The sequence below is a fragment of the Chinchilla lanigera genome, unplaced genomic scaffold (genome assembly GCF_000276665.1).
Source record: "Chinchilla lanigera isolate Chin_1 unplaced genomic scaffold, ChiLan1.0 scaffold00049, whole genome shotgun sequence".
Lineage (NCBI taxonomy): Eukaryota > Metazoa > Chordata > Mammalia > Rodentia > Chinchillidae > Chinchilla > Chinchilla lanigera.
The window spans coordinates 5,586,582-5,610,882 of NW_004955450.1; the positions used below are offsets into that span (position 1 = coordinate 5,586,582).

Genomic DNA, 24,301 nt, shown 5'->3' on the forward strand with positions numbered 1-24,301 from the left:
TGTAACTACTTGTTAGATCCTTCTTGCTATCTTCCTGAGAAACCACTTTGAAGATACCACCATGTATTACAGCAGCCATTGATATTTTCCTACTAATCTATCCATAACTCTGTAATGTTTGTATTGTTCCTATCCTATTTCGTAAATGGATGCATGTCTATTATTATGTGTTTCCTACAACAACCATTGAGAAAAGTTAATGATTATTCAATAGGTCACTCATGTGTAGCTCTAGTTTCTTTAGAAGCCACTTTGAAGATACCAAAGTATAGTACAACAACTATTGATAATCTCCTACCTCTTTTGTCTCTAACTCACTACTATTTGTCTATTTGTTTTCCTGAGAAACTATCTTGTAGATAACAATATGTAAAACAATAACCATTGATAATTTCCTACCACTTTATCTGTAATTTGGTAAGCTCCCCTTATTATTATGTTATCCTTCTTTTACTCTTTAAAATAAAAAAAAAAATGAGTAGCATTCTTATACACCAACAATGAACCTACTAAGAAAGAAATCAGTGGAACAATTTCATTCCTAATGGTTTAAAAAACTAAAAACCTAGGAAACAATCTAATCAAGGAGGTGAAAGACCTCTATAATAAGAGCTACAGAACTCTGAGAAAGAAATTGAAGAGGACATTAGAAAATGAAAAGACATCTCTTATTTTGGATCAGAAGAACTAATATGAAAATGGCCATATCACCAAAAGCAATCTACAGATTTAATGCAATCCCTATTAAAATGTCAAAGCATTCTTCACAAAACTAAAAAAAAATTCTAAAATTCATATTGAGTCAGAAAAGACACAGGATAGCCAAGGCAGTTCTAAGCAAAAACAGCGAAGCTACAGGCATCAAATGCTGGATCTTAAGTTACACTACATATCTATAGTAATAAAAGCAATATGATATGGATACTAAAACAGACATGTAGAACAGCACAATGGGACAGAAGATAGAACCAACCACAGGCAACTATACCCATCCAATTTTTTGCTAAGGAGCCAAAAAATATACATTGGAGTAAAGACAGCTTCTTTACTAAATGGGGCTGGAAAAACTGGATATCACTTGCACAAGATTGGAAGTAGATCCCTATCTTTGAACATATAATCAGATCAAATCAAAATGGATCAAAGACCTAGATATAAAAACAAACTTTGAAATTGCTGGAAAATAACACAAGGGAAACAGTTGAAGCCCCAGGCATAGTCAAAAACTTTCTGAACAGCATCCTAATGGCATAGGAAGAACATCAACAATCACCACATGGAATTATATCAAATTAAAAAGATCCTGTACAATGAAAGAAACCATCAACAAAGTTAAGACACTATGTGCTGAATGGTAGAAGGTTTTTGCTAGTTTCTCCTCTGATGGAGGACTAATATTTATACTACATAAAGAACATACAAAAAGCCCCTCCCAAAACAACTGACCCCATCAAAAAAATCACCTGGATAGACACTTATCAAAAGAAGTGCAGATGACCAATAAGTATAGAAAAAAGCTTCAATGTATTTAGACTTTAATGAAATGCAAGTCAAAAGTACTTTGAGATTATCTCTTACTCCAGTCAGAATGGCTATCATGAAGAATACAGAAGACAATAAATTCTGGCAAGGATATAGGGAAAAGAAACATTCCTACATTTTTGTTGGGAATGTAAAGTACTGCAGCTACTATGGAAATCAGTATAGAGATGTCTTTAAAAATCTAAAAATAAAAATACTATTTGACCAGCTATACATTTCCTGAGCATATTTCCAAAAGAATTAAAGATATACTTTTAGTGCTAATTCATACCCATGTTTACAATAACTAGGTTCTGGAAGTGGCCTAGATGCCCATCAACAGATAAATGGATAAAGATCACGTGGTATATGCACACAATGGAATATTATTCAGTCATAGAAAAGAATGAAATCCTGTCATTTGCAGTAAAACGGATGGAACTTGACACCATCATGCTAGGAGAAATAAGCCAGACTCAGAAGGTTAAATATTGCATGCTTTCTCTTAAGTACAAGGTAGACTCTTGGGGATGGGAAAGGGACTGAAAATGATCAAGATGAATCATATACATGCACCAACTCCCCAAAAGGAACATCACTATGCTGCATTACAAACAGGCACTAATAAAAAAAGGGAGGGGGAGGAAAAATTTAATTTTCAGCATGCCAGGAAATAAACAAACCCCCTGGAGCAAAGACATAAGTTAAAAAGCTACTTGCCTGAAACAAAACAACAGAACTCCAACAACCACAATCCCTGCAATTTATATCGTAATTTTTTAATGTATGAAAAATTCCCACTAGTGAAGGAAAAGGCTAACAGCTCCATAGAACAAAGTGGAAAGATTTTAAGAAGACAGATCACACAAAAGGAACGTAAATGGCTCTGGGTCAGGAGGGCTCCGTGCAGGCTGGCACTAGCGCAGGGCAGCCGAGGAGCCTAGAGCAAACAGTAAAGAAGACCATGGTAATCCAGCAAATGCCTCCCTCACTTTTGTACCCAACACACCTTACCCTATCCTGGTCCAGGGCCTGAATGGCTCTTCTACAGATGAAGAAATGCTAAAACTCACTCAAAATAAGATGCTCATGAGTGAAAACTACACAAGACTGGCAAAAGTGCCAATACTGGCTAACAACCACCCTATTCATTGCTGGTGGGAATGTGAACTGTCGCAGTCACTCTGGAGAGCAATTTGCCGTCCACTAGCTATTAAAATCATAAATCCATATGTACTTAGGCTCCCTCGTTAGACTTTACCCAACAGATACCTGTAAAGTACCTACGTGCAGGCCTGGTTATCTACTGCAGCACTGCTGGCAATGGGAATAGACTGGATACAACGGACAGGTGTGTCGGAGTTAAATGAGTGATGGGTAATTCATACAGTGCAATGCCATGCAAGTGTAAGGTGAGAGAGGGTGCACTGTAGATACTGAAATGGAAAGCTCTCCCAGGTATGTTAAGGAAGTAGAGCAAGGTACAAAGTAATATGTGTAATATGCTGCCATAACGCATCAGAAAGAAGGAAAAAATAAGTATAGCATGAATTGGTTTGCAGATACACAAGGTCTTATTAATTGGTTATTTCCTGTTGTGACATGGGGAACTGGGAGGATGGAGAGGGCAGGGGTCATGCTTTTGATGTTTGAATCATGTAAAATCTCCTACCAATTAAAAGTACAGAATTTAAAAATTCATCCGGTGCATTTGTCCTTGAATACCCACATCTGCCTGGATGTGCAGCACCTCAGCCTACCTTTCCGATGCTCCCCCTTCTTTATTTTTATTATTACGTGTCTGCAGTACATAATGATTCCATCCATTGTGGGAAATTAGAACACGTACATAACACAGCTTAATTCTTTTTATATCCTCCTCCCTCTCCGCTCCCTCCCTCTTGGTCCTTTACCCATTTGCAAAAGTTCTATCTCCCTGTTTCCTACTATCTACCTTTTATTTGATGCTTTAATTTCTTTATACTATTTATGTATATTTAAGCTTGTGTGTCTGATTCATTTCACTTAACGTTACGGTCTCACGGTGCATCCATTTGCGTTAGTAATCCTATTCTCTACTTGGCTGGACTTGACTTTTGGCTGGAATGTATGTAAGATGCCCAAACTTGGTATGAGAATAATGGGTGCTCCTTCCCCATCTTCGCTCAGTCATCCAGACTCGACTGAAGTCATCACGGGGCTGAGCAGAACGTGTCAGCAACAATGTAATGAAGCCTGATTGTCCATCAGTGTTTCTAGTAAATAACACGAGCTGATTCAGCACGAGAGGGCAGGAACCATCCAACAGCTGAATACAGACTGCGTGGGCTGTCCACACAGCACAGCCTTCTCTACCCCAAAAAACGTTATTTCATGCTTTGGGAATGGTACCTGGAGAACTGCCTTATTACACAAGGGGTGCTGCACAGTTCTGTACATCATACTCAGAACCAGTCAGTGCTGGTGTAGGGGCAGGGGCTGGCCGGGGAGGGTAGGTGGACTATTTGTCTGACCTACAGGGTTGAAGCTTCCCCTCTTTTCTGGGTTATAAGTGTCAGCCACCACCCCTGCCAATTCAGATAGAGCACTTTAAGTTTCCTTTGGGAGACTGCTACCTATTGCTGCAGAAAGCTAGAGGACAGGGGCCCTAAGCCCCCCACCCCTCTCTGTCACTCTGTTACACGAGGGGTCACCAGGAAGACCAGGGTGGAATCTCTCCCTTATCCTGTCCTGCCACACCTGAGCAGCCTCTCTCTTGTCTGTTCTAATTTTGGAGGTCCTGACCAGCCCCAAGGCCTCCGCTCTTCTCACGCAGTGTGCAGGGGAGTCTTTGGCCTAGAGAATGAAGCAACAGGCTTCCGGCCACCAAAGCCGGCCTGTGTTCAGGAACACAGTAGGCCTTGTGGAGGAGGAGCCCACCAATGGCTCCATCAGGAGACCAGACTGACCCATGGCAGTGAGCAGGGAAAGAATGGTCACCTCGACATCCGTTGAGTCCTGAGTGCCTGGTGTGTGCTGGGCCCTGGGCTGGAGGCCTGGCACGCAGTTATCCACTTCACGGGACCAACAGGTCAACAGCGCTTCTTCCACTTGTCATCGGGACCCGGTCCTGCTCTGAGGCCTCCCTCTGAAGCTCATTTCCTGTGTGCCTTCCCCTACTGTTCTCTGTTTCAGCATGGCTAACTGCACAGCGCTCATCAAAATCTGTAGTTCCTGCCAGGTGTGGAGGTGCCGTCCACTAATCCCAGCTCCTGGGGATGTTAAGGCAAGAGGATTGCAAGTTCGAGCCAAGCCTGGGCAACTTGGCAACATCCCGTCTCAAAATAAAAATAAATGCTATTTTGAAAGGTGTGGTTTCACTAATTTCTCTCTCAGTCTGCTTGTTGTTTGTGTACAGGAATGCTATGGATTTTTGAGTGTTGACTTTGTATCCAGCTATGCTACTGAATTTAGTTATTAAATCTATAAGCCTTTTGGTGGAGTTTTTGGGTTCTTCTATGTAGAGTATTATGTCATCTGCGAATAATGATAATTTCACTTCTTCTTTTCCTATCCTTATTCTTCTTATTTCTCTCTCTTGTCTAACTGCTCTGGCTAATATTTCCAGAACTATTGAATAGGAGTGGTGACAGTGGACATCCTTGTCTTGTTCTATAAACATATTGTCTCCCTAGTGTAAGAACATGAACGAGTAAATAAAACCCAAAATGTACAATAGATAATAAGAAAGGGAAAGAAACTGCTCAAAGGAAGGAACAACTGGGATGAAAGAAAGAAGAAAAAGAAAGTACTAAGGCATTTTATATATATATATATGAATTGGTGGCATAACTATACTGTTGGTGTCTGATGGTTTGTTGAGGAGAACAATGATTAAAAGTTTTTTTAATATTTTGACCAATTTTGCATGCTTGTATCTGGTAATCTGAGCAATTTATGTGACGACAACAATTTGCAGCATAATATCCATTGGTGAATTCCTATAACCCTGCCTAGCGACACTATGTATTGTCTCTAATATTCTTTTAAATTATTATTTTCTTATTCCCTTTAATGATCTGATCAATCTTCTATTCTTACATCTGGTAATCTGAGCAACTTCGTTGAAGATAACAATATGTGAAGTAACAGCCACTGTTAATCCCTACCATTTGGTTTGAAACCCTGTATCATTTTTAATGTCCTTGCTTTGTGTTGTTTGTATTTTGTTATTGTTCTTTTTTTTGTACTATTTTCTTTAAAATAATAAATAAATAAATAAATAAATAAAAAGGACCGGGGATATAGCTCGACACTCCCTGGGTTTAGGGACCGTGTTCACCCTTTCCATTTCTGCAGTGCTGACGCCCAGCCCAGCGTATGGCAGCGAGCTATTTGGTGGAGTAATAATCATGTCTATAACTTTTAAATGTCACAGTGGAAGGTACTCTGAGGACACAGCTTTCACGAGGTGGAAATAAGAGAGTCCACAGAGGGTCACATAAGCGTGAACTAAAAGCTCTCCACCCTGCTTCAAGGCTGAGTCAGTGTGACTCTCTGGCAAAGAGAACAAGTTACCCAAGGCCGTTATTCTCTTCGGTTTTCTTTAAGTAACCAAGTAATTCTGAGCAAAGCCCACAAAATAAAGTCAGTAAGCAAAAAGAAAAAATAAAAGGGCAGTTGAGAGGAAATGGGTAGAGAAACGAGCTAGGACCACTTGTCTGGTTCGGGAAAGCACTGGTGTTTATAAAGGGGGAAGATGAAAACTCGGCACCTGAACACGCTACACACATGCACACACATGCATGCACTCACGTGCACACACATGCATGCACTTGCACACCCATCACGTCAACTCTCCCAAGGGTGGGCAGCACAGTGGTTCAGAGCTCATCTCTGAACATTTAGAAACAGTTACCTTGCCTTAATTTATTGAAATTTAAAATGCGGAACTGCTGATGCATCCCAAAGGAAGCCACGTGGTGTGCCAGCTCACAGAGGAGATGTCCTGGTTCCCCCTGACTGTGGGTGGCTGGTGGGGGCCTCAGGAAGCGCCTGGCTTGTGGTGGCCGGGTGACGACAGGCCAGGGCAGGTGGGCCCTGGGAGACTGTTGGGGAGACTGCTGGGCAGAGGGGCTTCCTTCCCTCTGGCAGGAGGACGGTGAGAACATACAGCCTCACACCTTCCTAGATTCTTCTGATACTAATGCTGAATGGACACAGGGTATTCACAGCAAGCAACAGAAAACACAGGGAAGACGAGGGAGAGAGGAACATGGAGAGGGGTCAAGCGTTGTCCTCCAAGGCCTTGGGCTCTGGGCTTGTGGCCGAAGGGAGTTTTCTCTCCTTGCTTTATCTGCACCCAACCGCCTATCGCAAGCCCCAAATGAGAAAACTGCATTGGTTAACTTTTTTTTTTTTTGGTTTTTTTGGTTTTTCTCCGGTACCAGGAACCGAACTCACGACCTTGCGCTTGCCAGGCAGGCGCTTTTGCCGCTGAGCTAAATCCCCAGCCCCGAGAAAACTGCATTGGATTTGAGACTAATTTCACTTGCTGAGCTCTAGCATCTTACATCACAAAGTACCTTATTTCATTTCCACTGTAAGCACCTACTCGGATGGCAGGCCTTTCGCTAAAGCAGAGACAGGACAGAGAACGGCACTCCAGGATGACAGGCAAGTGTGTTCTCATGGAGGCCCAAAGTGGAGGCTGCTGGGTCTCTGGCCCACCCAGCACCAGGGCCAGGAAGCCTGGACTTTATTCTATACGTGGTGTGGAGCCATGGGTGGAATTGAAGTAAAAGACGGGCATGTCCTGATCTGTGCTTTGAAAAGACAATCATTTTGGAAAGAGGACCTAAGGAAAATGAACTTAGAAAAGGAGAGAACACATTTTTTCTTCATTACATACACACTATTTTTTTTATTGGTGGTACTGGGCTCGAACCCAGGAACTCATGCCTGTGAGACAAGGGCCCTATTGTTGAGCGACTATGCCACTTTTTTCTGTTCTGGTTAAGTTCAACCTCAAAAGCCAATGTTAACAGTGAACTCCTCTGCGGTCTTTAGTTTATGTCTCACTAATCTTCACAACAGTTTTCTGGACATGGGGATTAATAATTCCTATCCGATCAGGTCACTATGAAGAAATCCCTTGTACGTAAAGCCCATAGTACAGTGCTTGGTACACAAACCTCAGAAGTGGCTCCTCCTGGCCTGCAGCTGCTCCAGCTTGTGCTCTCTCTGATGTGAAGTAGCTTCTTCTTTGCAAAGCACCCACTCAAGGACTGTTCCCCCATGACCAAAGATTGCCTCATCTCCCACAGCGGAGAAAAGGGTAGGGCTTGGAGTGATCCTGGCTCTTTCCAGATCCTTTAAGTCTGGAAGCCCGAGGTTTCTGAAAGCCTGGTGTCCAGGCAGCTAAGGGTTTTTTTTTTGCCCCTTAAGTCCTTTACCTGATATGACCTTGTTCTTTCAAATGCCTGCTATACCTTCAAATCAGCGTTTCACCTGTTTTTGTTAAGCTGCAGACAAAAGTAATTAAATGTACACATGAAATGGAAACTTCAGTATTTTTTTAAAAACAAAGTTTAAGTTGAGATCAAGTAAAATATAAATCACAGCACAGTTAATGCACTGCTTAGGAACAGAAATTGTGATTGTGCTTGCTGCTAATTACCCTGAATGCTATTCCATTCCCATAAATGGCAATCAGGACCTGGATTGGCTCTGAGACCTCTCTGAAGATGGGCCAGATGTCCCCATTGATGTTGAGAGGAATCTCGGTGGCCTCCCATACATCCTCTCACTTAGGAAAGGCAGGGTGGGATCTCTGTGGTCCTTTCTCTTCAAAGACTAGATATACCCAGTCACTGGCCTAGGACCAAGATTTGGGATGCTTCGGTCCTTATTAAGAAAGTTGCGCTGGATATCAGAGATCAACTCCCCATTCTGTCCAGTGCCCCAGTCCAATGAAGTCAGTCCTAGGATGCTGGCTTCCTTTCTGTTCCTTTCCAACTCCTGGGTCAAACTAACATGCAGGGAACCCCAGCTACGGGGCCAATTCAGGCTGTACCTAGAGCTGGAGCTGGAGCTGGAGCCGTGCACTAAGTTTGCAACGGCTGGTTTGGGCCCTTCATTTGCCTCGATGTGGAGCCATACGCTACTCTCCTAGCTACTGTGAGAGCTCATTGCATAGTCTTACTACCACTGTCACCTCTCGTTCACTGTATTTGCAGGCCTGACCCTGCCTTCAGCTTCACGTGGCTGGGGAGGCTCTGGGGGACCACAGCAGAGGCGGCCACATCTCTTAGGGAGCTCCGTCTGTGAGTGACAGCTTTCTCAGCCACAACTCAGTGAGGCAGAGGCATCCATTTGATTCTGGGCGTACAATCAAATATTCAGAGAAAGACGTTTTACCCTTTGAAAACCACTAAGTAAATAGGACTTCTGCCTGGCAGGCCAAAGTACTTCTGATTATTTAAACTGAAGTTATAGAGAGGACGGGGTAGTCGGTGGTTCCAGCAACTTCAGTGAGGGAATTCCAGGCACAAGCACAGAGAACAAATAAATAAGAAGTGTCTCAAAATGGCCCTTGTAACACCAGAATCCTATTAAGATAGAAAATGCTCATCTCAGCCTTTAGCAATTGTTATCTGCAAACTGTGCTGCCCTATAGCTTGAACGGTCCTCCTCAATTAGTAGGAATACACACCCGAGTCCTTATCGCTGTTTGTTTTTCTTTTCTATCATTCACTTCAGAGACCCTGACTACCACACTAAAAGGACACGCTGCTGTCTCCCTGGAAAACAACCACATTTCATCTTCCCTCCCAGCCACCTCACCACCCCGAGTTTACGTGTCTGGTTCTTTGCTAACTGTACTTTAATCCAAGCGTTCCTCTCTTATAACCTTGCTTCTCAAAGTATGGTGCAGTGACCAGCAGCATCAGCACCATGCAGAGCTTTTGAGAGAAGTGGACACTCCAGCCCTTCTCTAGACCAGCTGAGTCAGAATCCGCATCTCCCTGTATCCTGCCTGAGATTCAAATAACAGTGTGAAAGCACTGTCTCAAAAGACAACGTGAATCTACCGTCTGCCACAAACACACCCCCCAAAAAGTGGGGGAAGGGCTGCAAAACTTTTGCATAGAACTAAAGTACCATGGCATATATGTGGGCATATACAGCAATAATATTAATAAATACCAGTGTGCTTTCTGCGTGCCTGACCCCGCAGAAGGGTTATGATTCTTCGCCACGACACAGAAGTGATCATCCTCCTTCTGCTCCTCCTCATCACCATGTGGAGAATGTGCAGAGGCACAGAGCAAGCTAACTCTGGCATATCACACTGTAAGTCAGTACAGAAGACAGGACTGGACCCCAGGTAGTTGGACTGCAGAGTGTACGTTTCTAATCATTATACTCCCCTCCTCCCGGACCCTGCATTCAGGGAATGAGCACAGTTGCTTTGGGACCTGAAAGAAAACACCAATTGCTCTAAGGTCCATCACTTTAGACTCAGTGACATTTTAGAAGCAGAGACCACTGGAGTGGAGCTGACAGCGCTTGAACAGAACTCTGGTCTGTATCCGAGGGCTCCGAGGCCCAGAGAGAGTATATGAATGACAGCTAGGTTTTCCCAAAGGATGAAAAACCGGAGGCCAAGATGTGAACTTCCCACCATGCTTCCTGCCTTCTGGGCCGCATCCTAATTCTTTCGGGGTTTGGCTCTCCCAAGGACATTGCGTATACCTCGGGTGTCAAGTGACTGACGTCTCTCTCTTTCATAACTGTCACTCTAAATTGGAGAAAATCAATTCTACCGTGGCGAGTTATTGTGTATCCTATTTGAAACCATCATTTAAAAACGGGAGAAGGGTGGAGAGGTTGTGCTTATAAATCACACTTCAAGAGCCCTAATATTAACCGCACAGTAATTTACAAAGTACAGCAGGAACTTTCAGATGTTATGGCCAAAGCTCTTCCTTTGATGTAAGTCGGTCTTGCCAGCTTTTGAGTATTAATTAAGATAGACACTTAATCTAGGTTCCAGTGTCCTTTACCTGCTGGCTCCTAGCTCCACTAATGCATTTATAGATGAAAGGAGGGTAGGGGGTCAGACGCAAGTGACTGTGGCTATGGAATTGGTGCCGTTCGACCTAGGATGCCCATTTTTACCCAAACGGAGCTTGCGTTCCACAGGAGCATCCCCCAAGGACTTTCTCAGGGCCAGAATGTTTGCAGAATGCAGGGCGGGAGTTCCTGGAACAGACTTCAGAGCCAAGGAGGTGGAAAACTCTTCCTGTTTAAAGTACAACTTCTGCTATAAAAGGCACTGAACAACTTTCCTTTGGAAGCCTGCCTCCTCTGGGGAGGAGGCAAAATAAAATATGCCATTCCCTTAAAATGCCACCCTCACGATGCTAGCCACTTCTGGATATAACCAGCAATGCCCTCTCTATAACCTCTGCCTCGCAGGCAGGAAAGGAGCTGTGGACTCCACCAGGAAAGAAGCACATGGTGTAAACATAAATCACTTAATGACTGAAATGCCTTGGAGAGGGATGCAGCCACTCCCAGAAGTCAAAAGCACAGAGCTGACAAGCTATCCAGTCCCAACCCACCTCTCCCAGAGCTCCATGGTTCTGGGGAGCCCGGTGGGCTTAGGGTCAGGAGCAGCCTGCCCCCTACAAAACAACACATCAGCAGCCAGAAATCCAACACTCCAAGACTTCGCCTAGGATACCCCAGTCCGGGGGCACTTACCTTGCACTGTCCTGACACGCAGATGGCTGTGCCGTTTTGGTCACAGGGGGTGCCGTCAATAACCTTCTCAGCTTGCCGCACATAGAAGCGGTAGCCCATTGCCTGGCAGTTCAGCTCACACTTGTGATTGCCCTTTACTACCAAAAACAAGAAAGAGAAAAGATGTCACTGCTGCGGACTCTATCGGCATTCTTTTCTCCTCTATAGTTTTTATTATGATAATATTCACATAAGATAAAATTTGCCATTTTAACCAAAGTAGACACTGCAGTGGATTTTAGGATACGGTACTCACAAGTTTGTACAACCAATATGACTGCCTAATTCCACATTATTTCTATCACCTTAAAAAGATACTCTGCCTGTTGGCCACCAGTGAATTCTTCCCTTCCTCCCTCCAGATCCTGCCAAACACCAGTCTACTTCCTGTCTCTATGGATTTGCTTATTCTGGATACTTCCTAATCATACGCTTCTTAATAGTATAAGAAAATGACTGGTTCTCTCATACCTCCCGTATCTAGGGAAGGGGCTGTATCTTGGTCTCTTGGCATAGAACAGGGATTCAATACTGAGTAAATACTGCAAGGGAATTCTGAAAGAATCTTACGACAGAAGTAACAGACTCTACCTTTAGACATTCCCCCCTGCTCCGCCACAGTCCTAATTATACTTTATGTAATAATGCTGGGGAGCATGAACTGTTTATGTTCTGCTTTTTTGTAGGACTTAAAAGCTATGCTGTTCTATCATCTGTATGCTCCTTTGAGTGGCTACAGTTTCCTGTAATAAGTCTTCCATTATGAGATGCTAAAGAGGTTTCCATCAAATTAAGTTGAGGACCAATGTCCTAAGTATGGGGTAAAACATCTTCAAGAGCTGAACTTCAACTACTTTTATGGTCTCATTTCCTGCCATTGTTCCCTCAATCCACATTCCATACCCTGTGGAGCACCTCCTCCTCTGCTCAGCCCCTGGGCCACTGTTTCATCTGCTTTTGCTTATTTGGCTAGCGCCCAATTCTACTTTGCTTTATTCCCCAGATCACCTCTGGAAACCCTCTTGGGACCCTCACCCCACCTATCCATCCACTCCATCACACGGTGACGTGGCCGCGTCTGTTTCAGGATTAACATGCTTCAGTGTAGCATGGCCTCGCTAGAGACAAATGCATCTGTCTTAGGGGTACTTTTGTACCCCCATCCCCAGCACAGACCTTGGCACATAGCAGATGCTCTGTAATTTCCTGCAAAATGAAAGAAAGGGACTGAGAAATGACTACTGCCCTCCCCACTTGGGTCTTTCTCACCCCTCCCCTTGGCTAGATATATTCCCTGACCTCAGAGACTTTCTCTGTTTTTTGTCACTTCACACAAAGCCCTGCACATAGTAGGTATGCAATAAATGCTAACTTAATTATTGCAGTAAGGAACAATTCAGTGGTTTCCAAAATAAGAAAGAAAAAAAAAACAATCTGGGCAAAATATATTTCCATATCCAAAAGAAACAGACAAGCCAAATGCACACTGATTTTCTGAAAACTGTTTTTGGAGACAACACTAATGTTATGGTTAGCCATAGACAGCACGTTCCAGGGTCATGCCTTTGTCTAAAAATCAGATTACTGGACTGGGTCACATTGATTTTTTTTCCTATACAACACAATACATCATATTTTCCCTAGTGTGGCTGCCTGACTGTCACAGCAATGAACTTCCTTCTATTCCACAGCCATTGAAAACCACTAACAGGAAATCATATGGAGCCCCTGAGACCACACGGTTCAGGGAAGACTGAATCGTCTGCGTCCTCTGAGCTTTATTTTAGAAGTCACAAGACTGCTTGTCTACCCTGTCCTCCCTTCCTTCCCATACAAGAGGTCATCTTGGAGGGAAAAAACCCCCACAGAACTCTAGGATGGAAACATCTTTGGGAATTACCTCCAACCAAAGCATTTTATAGATTTTTAAAGACCTGGGGTGTAGCTCAATGGTAGAGCACTTTCCTAGCATATGTGAGGCCTTGGGTTCAATCCCTAGTATGGTTGAAAGGAAGGAAGGAGGGAGGGAGGGAGGAAGGAGAGAAGGAAGGAAAAAGAAAGAAAAAGAGAGGGAGAGAAAGAAAAGGAAGGAAAGAAGGAAGGAAGGGAGGAGACAGAGAAATGATAAGCAGGTAAAACATCTGCAACTTGCTGTCTCATTTCACCTCTGAAGGCCTTGTTTCCTCCCCTTCCGGTGTGGCCAAGACTACCCAGGTGCACAGCACCGTAACTAATAAAAGGTCTGTGAGAGGCAGCCTCCCCTGGGGCAAGAGTTTGGGGTTCTCACTTCTCTTGGCTTCTTCCCAACAGCTCCTGTCCTTTGGGACACTACCTTTTGTGGTCACAATTGTATCTCTCAATATTTGTAACCACAAGACAAAAGAACATTCTGAGGAGAACAAAAAAAAGGCTAAACCCAAAACAGTTCTGGCAGACTTCCAAATGGCTAAATGAAAATAACCCAAAGGAATGGCCTTAGGCTTGGGCTTCTCCTACCTGTATCTCCAACTATCGGTGAGCCCTCTGTGTTTAAGCCATGGCTCCCAGGGACACCCCCTCTGCCTCCACGGTTTAGACAATGTTCAGGGTTTCCTTCTCAAACTTTCAACCAGGGACAACTGAAACCTGAGCTCATGTGATGCCCTGGCAAAACTTCCTAGGATCCTGTTGCCTCAGAAAATACTCTTAATGATTCTCGTAAAATTAAATCAGGCTGGCTGCAGTAGGTAGTACACGCCTGTAATTGCAGCACTCTGGGAGGCTGAGGCAAGAGGATCCCAAGTTTTAGCCCAGCCTGGGCAATTCAGTAATTTGGTGAGGTCCTGTCTCCAAACATTATGTCAAGCCTTCTACAGACCCCACAGGTACTCCCTAATGCCTTTACAAATGCACATAAAAACATACTTGAAGGGCTTCCGATGAAAGTTTTGATGGATAATCATTCTTTTTTTTTTTTTTTCTTCCTGAATAAATTACAGTTTTGGGGCTGGAGTGGAGCTCAGTGGTTGAGTGGGAGTTCAGCACATATGAGGAGGCCCTCAGTTTGATCCCCAGCACGTTAAGGAAAAAAATGACAGTTCCGATGCCAGAGACTGTTCTCTGAGCAGATGTTGGCTTGGTTTTATCAGGACGGAGAAACGGGAAACAGATCAGCCAGGAGCTGGGAGCCACGGCTTAAACACAGAGGGTTCACACTGCTGTCCTCTATTCCTCCCTCCTATCCCTTCCCTCCTGTTCTCGTCTGCTTCCAAATGTCCTGCTAACCCCCACAGGAGCCCCTGAGCTTCCACATAGTGAACAGTCGTTCTCAGTGTGGTCCTCTGATGGGCAGAACTGCACCCTGGGCACGTGTTATAAAAGCAAAACTTTGGCCTTGCCGCAGACTTCCTGTCTCACACTCCAGGGATGGCCAAGTTGGGGAGCCATCGCTCTAAGGAAAATACGCAGGAAATACACCTGGAAGCTGCTGACTACTCTTAGTTGAATTAAAGGTGTTCAAATTCCACACCTAAATCTGAAAGGTGACCTAGCCCCAAAAGAAGCACGCTAATTAAATTTAAGGTCTTACCAGGAACTGGATTCCTAATTTTTTTTTTTTTTTTGGTTTTTCTCCGGTACCGGGAACAGAACTCACGACCTTGCGCTTGCCAGGCAGGCGCTTTGCCGCTGAGCTAAATCCCCAGCCCCGGGATTCCTAATATTAAAAATCTCTCTGATGATGGAAGAGATGCTGGAAAATACACAATAAGATTTAGGTTAATGAGAATAAAGTAGCTAAGAGCTAAAGGTTTTACCTATAAATACAAGGCAGGATTGAAATTACTTATTGAGCTCTCCTCTCTGGGGTAAAAAAATTGATTGATGTAATGGTAAAGACTTCTTTTAAAAAACATAATAAACCCAAGAGAACAAAAAAGATAGAAAAGGACTTACTTGTTGCACAATTTTGAAAGCTGGAAAGCAGAAGGACGTATGGTAGTGATTTAAAGACCTGTGAAAGCTGGTCCAAAGCAGGAATTGAAGCAGTGAAGCCAGCATCATAGAATCTCCAAAGGGTAACTTTGGAAAGAGGGAGAAAGCAGGTCTAAAATTTAAAAATCTGTAGGGATGTTTCCTAAGTAGCAGTTCCACTTCCATGAATGGTCATCTAATGCCTCTAAAAGTCAACATGTCCATAAACACAGTGAAAATGCTAGCAGGAGACACCGGGTGTGGCTATCCTGACATCAGACAAAACAGACCTGGCAACTATTGTTAGAGGCAAGCGAAAACATTTTATAACGATGATGGGTCAGCCCATCAGGAAAGCAAAGCAACAGAGCTCTGAAATACATGACAGAATTGAAAGGGACAATTCGACAGTAGTAGATTCTGACTTTGATACCCCACTTTCAGTAATTTATCAAAATGAGACAGAAAATCATTAAGGAAAGAGACTATTTGAGCACCATTAAAAATCAACCAGGCTTAACAGATATCCACAGAATATACACTCAACAATAGCACAATATACATTCTTCTCAATATTCCCTAAGAGGGAACAAACACTGACCTTGATACCATAAAGCAAGCGTCAATAAATTTAAAAGTATTGAAATAAGAAAAAATATGTTCTCTGACCACAATGGATTGAAATTAGGAATCAATAGCAGAAAGAAATTTGGGGAATTTCATATATATGTGGAAGTTAAACAATGTACTTCTTAATAACCAGTCAAGAAAAAAACACATGTACCCAAGAAAAATTAGAAAATAATTTGAAATTAGTAAACAGAAAACCACAACACACTAATACCAATGGGACACAGTTATAGCTGTGCTTGGAAATTTTATAGCCATATAAACACATATGCTAATAAGATGATCTCAAATCAATAACCTAATCTACTTTACCAAAGGTAAAAAGTGGAAGTTAAATCCAAACCCAACAGAAAGAAGGAAACTAGGATGTAAATAACACAGAAAATGAGAGATAATAGTGGAGAATCCACGAAATGAAATATTGATTGATTATTTGAAAAGATTAACAAATCTGAAAAACCCTTAGGCTGACAAAGAATAAAGGAGACAAGGCTCAAAAATCAGAATTGGAGAGAGAATATTACTAACGAGTTTTCACAAATAAAAAGGACCACTGGCTAGGGCAATTAGGCATGTGAAAGAAAGAAATCCAGATGAAAAAGGAAGAAAACTGAATTTGTAGGTGAATAGCCGAAAACTGACTTGAATGAGTAAAGCAAGGATGCAGAATATAAGTTCAATATGCAAAAGTTAATTGCATTTGTATATACTACCAAAGAACAATTTGAAAACCTATTAAGAAAATTCCATTCAGGGGGCCAGGGATATAGCTCAACAGCACAAGCACCTGTCTGGCAAGCATAAGGTCCTAAGTTCGATTCCCAGTACCAAAAAAAAAAAAAAAATTTCACAAGAAAATTCCATTCACAGTAGCATCAAAAAGAATGAACTATTTCAGAACAAATCTAATGAAAGTGTAAGATTTAATATTATTAAGATGACAATACTCCCTAATATTGATCTACACGTTTAACACAATCCAAATCAAAATGCTAGCTGTCACTTTTTATTGGGGGTGCAGAAATTAACAAGTTGACCCTAAAATTCACATAGAAATGCAAGAGGGCACGAAAAGTGAAAGCAACCTTGAAAAAGAAAAACAAAGTTGGAGGACTCAGATTTACTGATTTTAAGGCTTACCTACTATAAAAAATTATGTATCAATGGGATAGAACTGAAAGTCCAGAAACATACCCTTATATTTATGGTCAACTGATTTTTAATAAAATAAGACAAACCATTGTGGAAAGAATAATCTTTGCAACAAATAGTATTAGGAAAACTTTGCTTTATTATATCCCAAAGAATGAAGTAAAATGCCTAACTCATTCTGTACACAAAAATAATTCTAGGTTTCCTCTACGATTTCTTTGAAGAAAATCAAATATTTGTGATCTTGCATTTAGCAGTATTCTCTTTGGTGATGGTAACTCAAAAGAACAAATGACAAAGAAAAACAGATAAACTGGACCTTATCATAGAGTTTTATTAGGAAAATGACACACCATCCCATGGAATGGAACAAAATTTTTGCAAGTTGTACAAGGTCTAATAAAAAATACAATGTGTGCATAAATTTAAAAAAATATTCCAGTAAAAGACACATTGCTATTAATCTCCCTCAAATTACTTCCCTTCGCTTTAAACACATTTATCTCAGCATTTTTGTCACTTTCTGAAGCAGTTTTGGAAGTCCTCTTTCATAAGGACTTTAGTTGTGCTACCATGGTTGCCTTAGTGTCTTTCTTGAGTTGATTAAAAATGTTTACCATTCATGGTAATTTTGACTTTGAGGAAGGGCCAGAAGTTGCACGTGATGAATAAGAAGTTACACCTGATGAGTAAGGTGGATGAAGACACACTGGAATGTTTTCGTGAGCCTGCCTTTCTGTTAGATGGTACTGGGCAGCAGCACTCACTATATTTTCTATCACTCCTCATAAAGACACTCACAAAAGAGAACTCCCGGAGCGCTTCAGAAAGTGGTAAGGATGAAGGGATAAGTGTGTTCGAAGTCAGGGGGCACCAACATTCAGACTACAGAGCATGAGCATTAGTCCTAATAGCTAAAAGTGGAAACAACTCAAATGTCCCTTAATTGATGAATGACTAAACAAAATATATCACATCCATACAACGGAATGTTATTTAGCAACAGAAAGATGTGAAGTGCTCATAGCCACTATGGCGCAGATAAATCTTTTCAAAACACTGTGCTAAGTGAAAGGAGCCTTCCATGAGAAGGCCACCCACTGTATAATTCTGCTCGTATGAAATGTTTAGCACAGGCAAATCCTTTGGGGAAAAAGCAGATTAGTAATTGCCAGGGGCTGAGGAACCAAGAGTATGGAGTGACTGCTGATGGGTATGGACTTTTCTCTTAGGGTTCTGAAAATATTCTGCAATGACAGTGATAGTAATTAATGCAACTCTCTAAACTGTTTAATTTAGTGATACTGCAAATGATTTTTTTAAAAAGGAAAAGCAGAAGCAGTTAGTTTCCAAAATCTGTAGGAAATCATCAAATCAGGAAAACTTCTATTTCTAGACTGAAGGAAATGGTGTCAGAAGTGGGATTTGCTTTATCCTCCTTACAATCAATGAGTGACCCTAGTACTGTTTCATGGGTACAGATGAAAGATGGAAGACTCTGGGGTCAAAGAGAAAGACATGCATCACTGCGGGAGAGCAAGGAGCATCAGCATTCACATGTATGCATCTGTCCCCTTTGTCCCTCAGTCCTACATCAGCAATGTGTAGAAGCCTGAGTGGACACTACACATGCTCAGTGTTTGCATGACAGCTGAGGAGCACACTGCTTTTCCCTGGGAGCAAAGAGCAAAATTCTTGTGCAATTTACTCTTGTGTACCCTTATGACAGGATATATTCTACAACTATAAAGAACCACTAGCCAGGTGAGCCGGTATGAACCTGTAATCAGCGCTGGGGAGGCTGAGGCAGAAGGGCTGTGTTATATACTGAGTTCAAGGCTCTCATGGACTACATAGCAAGAACATTAGTGGAAGAGGAAGGAGGAGGAGAAGGAGAGGGAGAGGGAAGAGAAGGAGAAGAATGAGAAGCAGAGGAAGGAGAAGGGGAAGAAGGAGGAGGAGAAGGAGAAAGGAAAAAGAGATGAAAAAAGAAGGAGGAGAAGGCGAAGGGAAGGGAAAGGGGAAGAAGGAATAGAGAAGTGGAGGAGGAGGACAAGAAGCAGCAGGAGCAAAGCCAACTAAGGAGACAGAAGACACAGGATTGAGGGGATAGGAAATCTACCTCAGGAGAGAAGCAGGGCAGATGCTGAGGACTAGGGTAAAAGAAGATACTGCTAAGGCAAGTGCGTACTGGGGAGCCCTGGCCACGCTCAGAAGGTTCTAGGGAGAGTTCCTAATGTTAAGATTCTCAGCTTCTAAGATATGAAGTTACTGAAAAGAAGATTTACATGATGCAGAAGAGCTTGGGTTGAATTAGTGTTGACAGGGAAAAAAAAAGCCTTTATTTCCAACAGGGAAAGAAAGGATCTGAGGAAAGGAAAAATAACCACAGTAAATGTAGTGGATGCCACATTGTGATATGCGGATAATCTTCCCCAGGGCCCTCATCTGAGTCAGTGAGTCTCCAGCAGCTGGAACTTCACTCACAGCTGTCCCAAGAGGGCTGCCTCTCCAAGCAAGCTTCCTCCCCAGGGACAGCTCCACCTAATGACTGGGCCATGTGGCACAAAGACCACCCTGTCTCAGTGCCAGGCCTCTCCCAGTTGGGGGCTTCCCCTGGGACTAGCTGAGCCCTTTGTATGACTGAGTCCCAGCCCAACTTCTCCCTCTGCCCAGGCATGCCTCCTGACCCTTTCAAGGTGTTTTCCCCCAGTAAACATATGGGCAGGATCAGTGTCCTGGAAACTGGACCTTAGCGGGGCCCCACAGTGGAAGCCATGGTTATTTATCCAACCAAATTGATGACACCACGGTACCCAGAGGGTGTGGGTGGGAAATGTTCATGTAGGATGAGGAGGGGAAGATGGAACAGGATAAAGTCCCCATCTTCAGCAGAAAATGTTTAGGATGGGAGAATCTAGAAGTAATAGCACGAACATTGTTTAGAGACAAGCATTAAATATCTAGCAAACAGCTAAATTAGTTGGGGAGTAAGAAATATGGGAGAAGGGGAAAACTTCGTAAGGGAATCCTGCTGCGTGGTTACTGTCAATAGCAAGTCCCTCCTGTCTCTATTCAAAATGAACACAGAACGATAAAACTCCTTGCTCTCTTCTTGGGAATTCTGCATACATGAAAGGGCAAAATGTTGCTTTCGAGGAAAGCAAAATGTGGCTGGCGTGTTTAGGTTCTAGACTTCAGGGAGCTCTGTGAGTAAGCAAGAGGGCGCCTCTTAGAAGGATGCGCGGAGAGGTGGCAGGAAGCAAGGTTTGAGCTTTTCTTGCAATAGCACCCGCCTCCTCCCTCACGCAAGGGCAGAGAAAATGTCAGGTAAGCCAAGAGGAGAGATTCGGCACCTAAATATGTGAGTTTGTTCTTGGAGAATGGGTAACATCTGGGCTGAGTTTCAGATCCATTCAAATTTCACAAGTTCACTCCAAGTTTAGCACCAAAGCCCTCACTTCCCCGGGCTCAAGTTCCATTTCTGGGGTGGAATATATGATATCCCTGTTCAAGCAAAGCAGCCTGTAAACACAGCCCATAAAACCTGGACGTGCAAGGGTGCTTACCCAACCCGTGCTGATGAGTGAAGTGTAAATGAATGAGAAACATGTGGATGCAGGTCAGGAGTGAGTGCTCAGGGCTTAAATAAAATAAAAAGGTGTCTGCTCAAAGCACAGCCACGGACGCAGGTTTGCAACATTCGTCCTGGTGAATAATCCAGAAGCAGCTGGAGTCAGGGCAGCAACTGCATTATCTGTGTGGTATTTGCCTGTTTATGGCAAAGGATCTGCCTGTGCTTGGATTCCAAACTCTGGACTAGATTCCGATGATTACTCTTTAAACTGCTTTCCCCCAGACTGCATTTTCCAGGACACGGTTATGGAAAATAAGAGGAGGAGAATGCTTCTAAGGGCCCAGAGTCTGCTCTGGAATTTAAGAAAAAAAAAGTGTTCTGTAAAAGTCAGAAGAGAAAAGGGGCGAGACGGTCTAATTCTTAGTTTTTGCTGTTCTGAAAAGGAAACTCTTTGGGGAGCATTCTATTATGAAAGCTTAAATGCAAAAACATGCAGCTTATCAATTGCCTAATACCCCACACCTTCCAGCCCACACTTGCAAGTATGCAATTTACGCTTTAGAAGTTCACGTGCAGTGTCCTGCTCAATCATATTCAACTGACGGTCTTAATAGGCTTAGGTATCAGGATTAGAAAGAGTGAACAAAAACATCTTTTTTAAACCCCGAAAAATCACTGGCTCAATGTTCCATTTATGCTAAATCCCTCCTAGCATTGCTCCAGCTCGGTGTGCTTCTCTTGGCCAGCCTCTGACGGAATGGTTCTCAAACTCTAGCACCCATCAGAATCACCTGGCAGTCTTAGGAAACTACAGATGAACTTGGGATTCACTGGGTCTGACCTGCAGTCTGAGGCTTTGCCTTTCTAACCAGTTTTGAGTTGACACCAATTCTGCTAATCCTGGAGCCACACTGGAGAAACATTGCTCTAACGGATGGGCATGAACCCAGACAGAGGACAGGAAGTAGACTCATCTCCTAGCCACTAGCTGACACCCCAGGAAAGCGCTGCAAAAGCTGTAACAGAACGACCGTCAGCTATGGAAGTAAAAGGTAACAGCTGTGTACTCACAGACCCACCAAGGCTGCAGGCAGCAGGAAGCCTTGCAAAGAGGAACTGGAGTTGTCAAGTTTCCTCCATAGCTTGCAGAAATCAGCAGGGAAAGGAACTCCTCTTTCCCTAGTGTTTGATTTGAATTTTGCTGCCTAATCTACATCTTTTATAGTTTTCTATGTCTACTGTTTATTGGGCCCCTACCACATGTCAGATTATTTATATACATTCACTCAGCTCATTCTTACTTGTGGAGGATGAGGACATTGAGGTTTGGACCAGCTGAAGGATTTGCTCCTGACCACAGGGCTAGTAAGTGGTAGAGCTCAGCTTTGAGCAGGTCTCTGTGATGCCAACCTCCTTGTTAATGCTGCATCCCCCTCTAGCTACCCCAGAGCTGCTCTAAGCAGCTTTCCACGGCTGTGCTGTGCTGTGCTGTGTTGTGTCCTGCCGTGTCACCAATACACTGGGATGTGGCTCCCTCACCTGAAGTCACCTATTAGCGACCAGGTTACCTACCCAGGCCTACTCAGGCCCACTTTAACCAGCTCTCTGGTACACTACAGGACTTCCTATTTCCCCCAGGGAAGCTGGCTCAAGGAAGCCTGTTTCCTGCCTCGTCCCATGGCTCAGGTGACCCTGTGTTAACAACCTGTCCTGGCTCTTTGGTTTTCCTTTCCCATCATGTATAAAAAGCCACCTCCCCCCACCACCCCATTTCCAATGCCTTGTGCTCCTTTCCCAGCCCTGTGGCTTCGCACAGCTCTCCCTGCTGGCTGGCATTGTCACACTCTGTTCTCTGCCTCAACAGATTCTACCTGGCCCTCCAGATGTGGCTCAGCCACCTGCCCCTGAAAACCTCCTCTACCACAATCACTCTTGCTTTTGCCGTCTCTGCACTGCATTGACCATCATACCTGGAAAGAACCCAGCTCTCACCTAATCCTCTTCTTTTACATAGTACAAAACAGAACTCAGAAAGACAAGAAGTCTTGCCCGGAGTCACGTCCTTGGTCAATGATCTCACCACATTTAAATACACAGAGATTTGCTAAATTAATCCTGACAACGACTAACGTGACTAGAGTGCTTGCACCGCACCATATGTCAGGTGAAGCATCGCATGTATATTTATTTCCGGTTATTCTTATAGCCAATCCCATTTTACAGATGAGAACCCGGGGCTCACAGAGTAAGTAACTTGCTGAAAAGCATCCCAAAAGAAAGTGGTATAGCTAGCAGGATTCAAACCCATGTTTGACTCAGATACAAAAGTCTTACTCTTAGTGCCCCACAGAACTGTAAATTCTTTTATCTGAATACATATTATCTCTCTAAGTAGAAGCTCAGTTCACCAAAGTCAAGGATAGTGCTGGGCATGGTGTCACATATGAAGCCATGTTTGTTCATTTACCCAACAAACACTGATTGGACACCTAGTGTATGCCAGCCCTATATCAGGATTGTGAGGTAAGCAAATTTCTAAAAAACAGTATCTGCTCTATGGGACAAGTAACAGCTATTGATTTGTGAGTGTGTTTACTCAGCAAATATTTGAGAGTCTACCTTACTCCAGATACTATAGGAAGCACTGAGGAAATGATAAAAAAAAAAAAAAGGGCTGGCCCAAAATCTCATGTAACTCTTTGCACAAATGAATGCCAATTTGAATGTGAAGGATAAGGGGATATTAACAGTGTGAAAGGGATGGGAGGAGAGAAGACATGCTAGGCAGAATACAACTGTCAGCTTTGCGTTACTGCAATGAGTTACCTGAGGCCAGGAATTTATGCAGAGAGAAGAGTTACTGAGCTCTTAGTTTTAGAGGTCTAAAGATGGGGTTCTTGCCTGCCCTGGCTCAGTTTTGGGGAGGGCAGTTGGTGGCAATGGTTGAGTATGTGGAGCAAAAGGTTACATCTCAAGCCAGGAAGCAGACAGCATAAGAGAGAGACTGGAGTCCCACATTCCACATATCCACCAAGCCTAAGGGCCCCCATTTGGCCTCAGGTGCCAAAGGTTCCACCATCTTCCAACAGCTCCACGGGAGGTCTGAGCCCTTAACATACATACCTTTGAAGGATTTTTTTTTTTTTTTTCCAGTACCAGGAATTGAACTCACGACCTTGTGCTTGCCAGGCAGGCGCTGTGCTGCTGAGCTAAATCCCCAGCCCCCCTTTGAAGGATTTTCAAGTTACTCCCAAAACATAGCACATACATAAATCCAAAGGTCAGAAGCATGGCCCATTCTAGGATTGAGAGACATTCTCCACAGCTCAAGAGAAGAGCAAGAAAATATTGGCTGGTAGCAGATGAGGCTGCAGAGGTAGACCAGCAGTCCAGGTGACGACACACTGCTCTTGCAGGAAGAGTAGATGAACTTCTCTTGAGTTCTGTGAGTACTATGGTTTGCCTTCTGCACCCTTTACAGAGAGACCAGGAAACAGCAGTAGCTTCCTGTTTGTAGAAAGTTCCTAGATGTAATTTCATACAGTGTCACGGGAATTGGTTAAGCCAACTTTGTCCAAAGTTACCCAACCCTCTTGTGAAATGTTTCCTTTTGCTCTCATGTTATAGTAAATTGAAATCAGGAAAAAGTGACTGAAAACAAATGTCATGGAAAAAACGCCA

At 43.3% G+C, this 24,301-nt stretch overlaps 1 protein-coding gene across 1 annotated transcript in view; it reads right to left on the minus strand.

Moving 5' to 3' along the window:
- The window catches only part of Thsd4 (thrombospondin, type I, domain containing 4), a gene marked incomplete in the record, with an annotated part of 530,583 nt that overhangs the window by 289,912 nt on the left and 216,370 nt on the right, over window positions 1-24,301 (minus strand). Inside the window, 1 exon segment of the mRNA XM_013518949.1 lies at window positions 11,272-11,408. Coding sequence (XP_013374403.1) covers window positions 11,272-11,408 — 137 coding nt within the window.